The sequence below is a fragment of the Electrona antarctica genome, assembly GCF_951216825.1.
Source record: "Electrona antarctica genome assembly, chromosome: 15".
Classification (NCBI taxonomy): Eukaryota; Metazoa; Chordata; class Actinopteri; order Myctophiformes; family Myctophidae; genus Electrona; species Electrona antarctica.
In genome coordinates this window covers 27,240,867-27,250,732 of record NC_136796.1, presented here as the reverse complement: position 1 = coordinate 27,250,732, position 9,866 = coordinate 27,240,867, and the positions used below count along the sequence as shown (strand labels likewise).

Genomic DNA, 9,866 nt, shown 5'->3' with positions numbered 1-9,866 from the left:
AAACTAGGAAAGGCCCTGAATCTTAACAAAAACACGAGGAGGGAATGAGTGAGTACATTACCGATTGACTGCCTAAATGACAGAGTGACATTATCTTTGTGTGTGCATGTGTGTGTGTGCAGCGTGTGCACACAAGTTGATTGAACCTCAGGTTACTTGCACTTCCGCAGTCTTGCAATTTCTCCGTGCCTCCAGTCCGGGTTTATCTGCATTTGAACAGTTTTGTGTTTCACTTGGTTGGTTTCCATTTGAGCACAAGGGTATGCAATCAACAGCTAGTGGTTGTGTTCAAAGGACCAGCTCCGTTTTCCATTGGCACCACGATTGTATCTTTTCTAGCCTACATGTCATACAGATTCAACTTGAGATAGCAAAGGAGTCCCCAACTGAACATGGAGCCTTTCCTTTAGCTCCTTTAGCTTTGAGCTCACTTTTAAAATGTTGAGAGAGTTATGGTTTATCACCTTAAGGAAAGTCATTCACTGTCATGACTTACAGTATCTGTGTCCTGTGTGTGCACAGTCCACAGAGTCCAGCACAAGAAGAGCCAAGATGCCAAGGGTCAAGGATACAATGTGTGTAAGACTGTTCGAAAAGCTCTTCCGAAAAGCTGTTTTCCCAACTTTCCGCTCCAAACCTCTGAAATGTAAAAAATTAAAACTAAAAACACGTAAGGTCGCACACCCACACAGTACACACACCCACCCACACACACTGATGATAATTATTAAAAGTAGGGTCAAGGATAGCCTCTACACTTCAAGTAGAGTGTTATTTGATCTCTGTGGTAAACATGGGACCCCCTCTCTCTCTCTCTCAGTTCTGTCTATCTATAAGTTTGTGTTGGTAGCGAGCGGCTTCACCCTTGATTGCTATGTGATCGCACATGCAACTGGGGCTGGAGCGGGCACGTCGTGTCAGGTACTGACCTTTGACTTTCTAATGCCCACTCTAGCATGTCCAAGGAACCTACTTCCGACCTGGAGAGTGCCATGCAGATTCTCATCAAGACGTTCCACAAGTATTCAGGAGAAGAAGGGGACAAGTTCACCCTGAGCCGAGCCGAGCTGAAGCGGCTGTTGGTAGACGAGCTGGGAAGCTACTTAGGGGTAAGAGGCAGCGTAAAGCTCATAATCAACCTAACAATGTGATGTGTTGTTTGCTTGAAGATCAGTTCTTGTCGGCAAGCAACACAGTTGCGTTGGAGTATATATGTAGCTGTGTGTGTGTGTGTGTGTGTGTGTGTGTGTGTGTGTGTGCAGGGACAACTATGCAATTGTACAATACTACCAAGTCGATTCACAAATATGTTTCACAGCGACGGTATGTGCTCACATACTTCAATATGCAAGCAGGGGCAAGTCCATGCATTGATGTATGAAGCATAAAGCACACACTCGTGCTCGTACATGTGAACACTCTATATCTCACGCACACACACACAAGCACACACACACACACACACGTACGCACGAACGCATGCACACACACACACACACACACACACACACACACACACACACACACACAAACCTGAACAATTCGACATGGACAAACTCCCTGCAGATGGTCCTAACACATTCCAGCATGGTCACACTGTGTGTGTGTGTGTGTGTGTGTGTGTGTGTGCGTGTGCGTGTGCGTGTGTGTGTGTGTCAGAGTCGCTGATTCCTCTTGTCTCTTTCTCCTCCCTCCCACGACCCTGCAGAACTCTAAAGATAACGAAGGGGTGGAGAAGGTGATGAACGACTTGGACGCCAACAACGACGGGGAAGTGGACTTCACTGAGTTCATCATCCTGATGGGCGCCCTCACGGTCGCCTGCAACGACTTCTTCCTGGAGTTCAAGCCAGAAGAAAAGAAGGGAGAGGCCGCAAAGGAATGAATCTGGCGGGTGTGTGTGTGGGGGGTGGGGGGGTGGGGGGGTGGCTGGCAAGAGAGGGTGAGAAAAGTGTAGAGAAAGAGGAGGAGGAGGTCAAAGGGCATGGAAGAGGGATGGGAAGAGAAAGCGAGGAACCAAAGAAAGGGAAATGGGTGGACGAAGTGTATTATTGTCTTACGCAATTTCTAACAGTATCGCTTTGATTGTGACTGAACATGGATTGTTTGGGGAAGAGCCGTGCTTTACTTCCCGCCACGGTATTCCATACAACAGTCACAAATCATAGATCCAGAGATAGTGGTACTGTCCTTTACACAACTCGCCTCATTCCTTGCATGTTCAAAGTATGGCACTGGAATAAAGACAAGCAGAATGTATATCTGAGTGTTTGAGCAACTCTTGCACATGAATAATTTGTGAACGTAACCTAAGCACATGTTTATCAAATTATTATATACTCAGTGTTGAGCATTGAATAAGATATTTCCCTTTCCTCGCACCTATTTTGTAATCTTGTATGTACTCTTATAATTATTAAACATGGTATTTAACCAACTATGAAGAAATACTGTTTGATCTCATTTGTGTCAAAGCTCAGTGCATTATACACTGATTATTCTGCAGAATGAAGAGTGATACATGGACATGTAAGACATTTGGTTGTGTAAATCAGGTAGAGTATTTCAAAGAGAAACCAATCCAGATATTGTGTGTGTGTGTGTGTGTGTGTGTGTGTGTGTGTGTGTGTGTGTGTGTGTGTGTGTGTGTGTGTGTGTGTGTGTGTGTGTGTGTGTGTGTGTGTGTGTGTGTGTGTGTGTGTGTGTGTGTGTGTGTGTGTGTGTGTGTGTGTGTGTGTGTGTGTGTGTGTGTGTGTGTGTGTTGGGGATTCCCACACAACAAACTGGTCTAGCTCACACATCCTGCCAACAATATCCTGCAAGTCCTGTTCCACAAGATATAAGCTGCCCCAGATGTTTGATTTGGATCTGAACTGGAGAACTTCTTCAAACAGAGAGAGAGAGACAGAGAGAGACAGAGAGAGACAGAGAGACAGAGAGACGGACGGACGGACGGACGGACGGACGGACGGACGGACGGACAGACAGACAGACAGACAGACAGACAGACAGACAGAGAGGGAGAGAGGGAGAGAGGGAGACAGACAGGGAGAGAGGGAGAGAGGGAGAGAGGGAGAGAGGGAAAGACAGACAGAGAGGGAGAGAGATAGACAGACAGAGGGGGAGAGAGAAGATAAACCCATACATACTGAACACAGGAAAATATTCAGATTCTCAATGTATTCTCAAAAGTATAGATTTATTATGTTTCAGCCTCCCTGACAGAGAGTGAGGAGAGAGTGAGTCAGAGAGAGGAAAGAGAGACAGCCAGGCGACAGACACACTGCATGCGTTTGTGTGAATGCATGCTTGCTGGAGTGCGCCTAGCTGTGTCTGTGATGTGGAGACAGCACACAGGCTGTGAATGATCTTAGGCAACCCAACTCATGGAGTAAATCAGCGGAGTATGTAAGTTGGAAGGCAGCAGTATAATCACTGAGGAATGTTCAAGCTGCTGTGACTGACTGCGCCGTCTGCGAGCACAGCACAATTACTGTCCTTCAGTCTCTAACCCCATTGGCTGCATCAGTGAATCAACACATGTTCCACTAGGCCTCATTGGCTTTTACAGCTGCTCTTCAAATGAAAGAATGCGAGGGAGAAATGTTGAGCAAGGAATCATAATCCCTTCCCATTCTGGCAGAGTAGTATCTCTTCACTTTGTTGCACGTGACTACTGAACTGACCAAAGATCAGTATAGTTGCCTCCATTGCTCACCTTAAGCAACCGTGTGAAGACACAGGGAACTGGTCCTGGATCAGTGTACCTTTCACAATACTGTACTGCTCTCAACCCTGGGCAAACAGAGTGACTGTGCATAGAGGTTATATGATATATCTGATTGGACAGTTGGTCCAATTTCTCTCCTGATTGGATACAACTAGTTTAAATAGCTGGAGAGCTGAGAAACCTTAAACGTATCGCAATGCTGCTTGCAGTTAGACAATTTCAGAATCACTAAATATCACTTACACCCATTTAAAATATTTTGGTCGTCAATCTTTCATAATATAACTGGTTTATCTAAATTCATTGTATTGGTGCAGCACTAATTCCTCTGTTGCATGACCTTCGATCCCATCTCTTTCCTCTCGGTTTCCTGTCTCTCTGCTGTTACCTCCAAATAAACAGGGCCCTGCTCAGGCTCCATCTATGGAGCTGGCCTGTTCTGACATTCCATATTTGGGCATGCCTGACACAGAACTCCATATATAGGAATAAAGGGAAGGGACACAGAGACAGATACAGAAATCTCCATATATGGGCAGAAAAGGGGCACAGACAGGTGGGTGGAATGGGTACTGGTTCAACAGGTATTGCATAGCCAGGTGGGGCAGGGCATGGCTCTTCAACTTCCATTGTTAACGACTCGGTGCTCTACAGCCGGGCACCGGTCTAGTACATACAAAAAAATACAAAAAAACAATAATTATGTCCATCTGTTATCTCAGATGGTACTGAGGTGAGAGTATCAGATGCTTACCCGTCATTGAATGCATTCCTTCACTTAAGCATCGAGAGGTTAACTTCCTTTGGGACAGTTTGTAAATATAATGAAGTGTCGCTCCGGGACGGACAGGTGTGTAACAGGCTGGGAGGGAATCATCACAGTAGAGACAACTAGAGACAACACTGCCCCAGTGGGGATGTGCTCAACTTCAGTGGACCACTGGACCTGTTTCTTCTTCACCTGTGCAACAATCTTGAATTACACCTGGCTGAGCCTGTGACTGAGATGATTTAGGTTCTGGTCTCCTGGCTCTGATGGGACCTGTTGTCACACAAGAGGTACCATCTCAGTTCAGTGGACCAAGCCAACAGGGACCTGTTGTCACACAAGAGGTACCATCTCAGTTCAGTGGACAAGACCAAGGCTCTGATGGGACCTGTTGTCACACAAGAGGTACCATCTCAGTTCAGTGGACAAGACCAAGGCTCTGATGGGACCTGTTGTCACACAAGAGGTACCATCTCAGTTCAGTGGACAAGACCAAGCCAACCGTCTAAACCCCTCAGGTGAGTCTAGGACAAGTAACCATTTGTAATATCACTATATGTATGTTGTGGGATGCCTGTCTAATGAGAGCACTTATGCTTGTGTGCTCCTGTGTGGTCACACTGTTCTTCCCCATTGCACCATAATAGTGTTGTGCTATTCTATTGGAATAATTTTACATTATATGATCCTGTTTGTGTGCAGCATCAACATGTAGCTCAAACTCGACCAGCACGCTTTGAAAATAAGCAACCAAATGTATTTGTACTCAGTGCCATCATGCCGCTATAATCTTACTTAGTAATCGCAAAACATATTAATAAAACATTTGAGACCACTTCTTGAGCGGTTAGAAGGATTAAACTGATATTAGATGACATACAATGATACACGATGATGTTGCAACAGAATAATTATTTCATTATTAATTATTATTTATTATAATTATTTCTCATTTTATGAGAAATAAAAATCCCTTAGCATAAATGTGATTCTTCATCAGGATACTGTATGTTACTCTGTTGATAGAGCTCACAAGACTGAGCAACGTGTGTGTGTGTGTGTGTGTGTGTGTGTGTGTGTGTGTGTGTGTGTGTGTGTGTGTGTGTGTGTGTGTGTGTGTGTGTGTGTGTGTGTGTGTGTGTGTGTGTGTGTGTGTGTGTGTGTGTGTGTGTGTGTGTGTGTGTGTGTGTGTGTGTGTGTGTGTGTGAGCTTAAAACAAGTGTGTGGATGTTCTTTCTTCTCCAGGACAGAAAGAAGACCTGACAAAGATGTGATCTGCTCCTGAGACGCACCGGATCAGCCTGATTTCAGCTTGAGGCGCAGTGGAATATCCCTTTAAACAGAGGCAAGATTATTTGTACAGCACATTTCGAGTTTCAACACGAGAATTCGAAGTGATTTACACAAAACATTAAGTTAAGGTATTAAGAACAAACTTGCAAAAGAAACACTTTATAAATGAACTTTTAAACACAATTACTGATAGCTATTAAATAGTTAATATAAAAAGAAGCTAAAATAGAATAGGTGTCTCTGTTGCTGCTCCATAACCATATGCATAACCTGTATGCAGGATGCCACTATGGTGTCAGGGTTGACTCCCACTGGCACCATCTACAGTAAAAAAAAAATCTCTCATGGAACTGTAAGGTGATATTCATGAAGTCTGGTCAAATACTGTATCTCTCTATAATATCACTATAATATTCTTTCTTTTTTTTAACCATTGTAGGTAGGTATGGCATACCTCCAGCAAGTCATGCAAACTGTATCTAAAGCCCACTTAACCTCAAAGGGCAAACTTTGTTTCCCTCCTGCCACCTGTGGTTGATGCCGCCATTGTGATGCAAGAAGAGCAGGAACACAAAGCCAGACACATGTCACTGGCGCACCGATTGATAAGGCTGGCAGGAGCACTTGGGTTACCAGGTCAGGTCAAGCGACACCACAATGTCAAACTGCCACGTCCATCAGACACAGCCAGATGACCTCGGCTGTCACACAGAAGCTAGGGTGTCATGCAGAGAGCACGTGAGAGCACGTGAGAGCAGAGGTGTGTACTGTACGCTGTTGAGCAGGACAACATTATGTTTATTTCGATTGTGTCAATAAAAACACAACATTTGAAATTTTTAAATCACTAAGAAAAACACTCAAAATATAACAAAACAAATGTCTAAAGAAACACATACAAGTGAGGGGCGCTCTTATCATCATACGTCATCATATATCATCTCAATCTGGCCAATCACAATTTGCATCCTCGCTTTTGTCTTTGTGTTTACACACTTTTGTCTTCAACGTTTGTGTTTACACACTTTTGTCTTCAACGTTTGTGTTTACACACTTTTGTCTTCAATGTTTGTGTTTACACAGACCCTCAAAGCTGGACATAGGAGTAATTATAATCTTAACACGTTCTTCTCAGATCATGTCGTATTATGGGTCAGCACTCAGCATCATACCAGTATCATATCAGTATCATGGTCAGTATCATGTCAGTATCATGGTCAGTATCATTGTCAGTATCATAGTAGTCAGTATCATGGTCAATGTCATGGTCAGTACTATCACATCAGTATCATCATGCCAGTATCATATCATATATCAGTATCATGGTCAGTATAATGTCAGTATTATGGTCAGTGTCATGGGCAGTCTCATGTCAGTATCATGGTCAGTAGGTATCATGGTCAGTATGTATCATGGTCAGTATGTACCATGGTCAGTATCATGTCAGTATCGTGGTCAGTATCATGTCGTATCATACAGACTTCTGCCACCACCATTACAACATTTTGTTTGATTGAAAGAGGGATAGCCAAGATGGATAGCCTGCATGCCTGGATGACATATATTTTGCTACAATCAATCCCAGTTGATTAAAAGGCCTTGCCACCACAAACTAAGATTGTGTTTTAAATGACCATTTACCATACTTCTGAACTTTAGTAGTTAAAAATTTCTCGTAAGCTTACAAAGAGATTAATTAGCAGTATGTAATAAACTTTAAAGCATAATATATCCTGGAAAAGACCCACGGAGATTACAAAGCCTTGTCAACAGCGCTGCATACAGATTAAGCTTTGTTGTATGCTAAACAATCCTGAGTGTCAAGAGCGTGAAAATGGACCCTTATGGGTACAGCTGCCAAAGGAATCAAGTGTCAGGGACTTTACAGAGCTTTGGCACCACTGATGTACAGTCTGTACACCCGTATGCCTAATGACTTTTTTCTCTGCCAGTTTTCAAATTCCTGCAAATGTTTAGTAGTAGTAGAGTTAGTTAGTAGAGTTGTGTTATGTACAGCACTAGCTCCAAATAGTTAATTTATTATGGAATGACTGCTTGATTAAGATATTGCGTGAAAATGTTATAATTGACCATTTGCAGACGTGGCCTTCTTGCCATCAGAGTTTGGAAGGGCTAGTTTACAGTAAAGCAACATCCTGCTGCCTCCTGCATTATACATGTGCAAATTCAAAAATATATCTAACGAGCACTTCCAAACTGCAACACTTGAAAAATAATCACCTGCAAGGAAAGAAAGTAGCTCATAACGTGTCTACAGTGGATTTTTATGAAACAAACACTTTGCAGATAGAAAGAGAATAATTCAAGCTTTTCGTACAGCTGCAATGTTGGTGAGTTTGACGTTGTTTGACGTTGTTTAATACAATCCATACATCCAAATCCATCTGTTTGGATGTATGGGCTGTCAATGGGAAATTGCACCTAGTTACCACCCTGCCATTAACTTATATGGCAAGATGGCCGTGGTGTGCATATGGTCAATAGCGTAGTATCAGCTTGAATCCAACATCAGGGTATATCCCCATTACCGCATCACAGATGAAATTTCGCTCCGGGCTTTTTTGCCTGGTTTCTGTTTTACTGACTGGCGTATTGTTGGCAGTGCCTTGTCCTTGCTTAGAGTCAAGGTGAAGCTGAAGACAGACAGACATCAGACTCATGTAACATTGATGGATGGAGGAAGGTAAAAGGAGATAGATAGATAAAGATAGGTAAGAAGGTAGGGAAGGAGAGAGGGACGGTGTCACTTGTCAGTTGCTCCTTTTTTCATTCACGTTAAGTGTCTTTGATACGGGTGCAATGTAATGCTACTACTCTTACTGTCCGTACATTTTTAGTGCTGTGTTTACCTAAGATCGACCCAAAGGTGTTTGGCAGTATCTTTCAAGTACATAAGCCGTTTGTCCCAGCATCAACCCTAAACATGATCCCCTGCTAAGAGTTAAACTCAATCTCCTAACAGACCCTTTCCCTAACCTCTCAACTCTAAACTGCCATAATAATCTACCGTACTCTCGTTTAGCAAAAGGGACCACTTCGATGTGCAAGATAAATTACTGGATCACCTGATACCAACAACATGATCAATGTTTCAGCATTAAGGACTCTTTAGATCCAGATGCACCATAAGGATGGTTTACATACGTTAGGTAGAGGGCACACATGGTGTCACACAGCATGGTGTCTGGTCTATCCAGAGATCTATACGGTGAGAACGTCTGGTCATACCAGGACACATGGCTGCCGATGCACACTGTGGTGTAGCTTACTGGGTAGAGAGGCCGCCGGGTAATCAGAAGGTCATCAATCGGTTTGCCTCCCTGCCCCGGTCTAGGTATGCGTCGAAGTGTCCCTGGGAAAGACACTTAACCCCTATCTTCTACACCTGGCTGGGCGCTCATCATGATTCATAACTATCCTGCCATCAGCTGGATGAAGCTGAAAATGGAATTTCCTTCCCCAGATTAATATGGTAATCAAAAATCAAATCAAAATTGACTATTGCAGGGATCCCACCTGTGATGCTTTTTTCTTTTTTACAGGATGGTCTTTTAAACCACTAGGCCATTCTGTCTCTGTTTTACTACAACATACTGATTTAAAAAAAAATCTCCTTTAAGCACTTAAACCCATATACTTCATTGAACGGAAATTCCAGCTTCATCTCTCAGATTTCGGGAGGTGTAGTTCCAGACTCTATATCATTCAGAGAGTACAATAGTATGAGACTAATGGAGAACTGACCCGGAACAGGAAATGTTTATGCCACCTTGTGGAAAGACAGTGTTCGCTTGTTTTCGCAGAATACTTTTTTATATGATTTGCCCAGAATAGGGACACTAGGGCTAATAATATCATGTAATTTCAGAATCTGTAAAGCAAACTGGTCTGAGTTTCACACACACTATGAAATAGGCTCACCTGCTTTCATCATAAAAAGAGCACACTGTCCAAACACCCTGTTTTGTAATATCCCAATAGCTGACTTGTGAAAGTCAAAGAAAAGCTCACTGGGGATTTCAGCATTGGGAACGTTTATTAAAATCAGTTATA

At 43.2% G+C, this 9,866-nt stretch overlaps 1 protein-coding gene across 1 annotated transcript; it reads left to right on the top strand.

The window, feature by feature from the left end:
• Positions 1-534: 534 nt before the first annotated feature.
• LOC306938025 (protein S100-A1-like) lies at positions 535-1,885 on the top strand (the record flags this gene model as incomplete). The annotated part of the gene is made up of 3 exons (XM_079522048.1): positions 535-575; positions 956-1,109; positions 1,709-1,885. The coding sequence occupies exons 1-3, from the start codon at positions 553-555 to the stop codon at positions 1,883-1,885; spliced, it is 354 nt and encodes a 117-aa protein (XP_079378174.1). The 5' UTR covers positions 535-552.
• Positions 1,886-9,866: the final 7,981 nt, after the last annotated feature.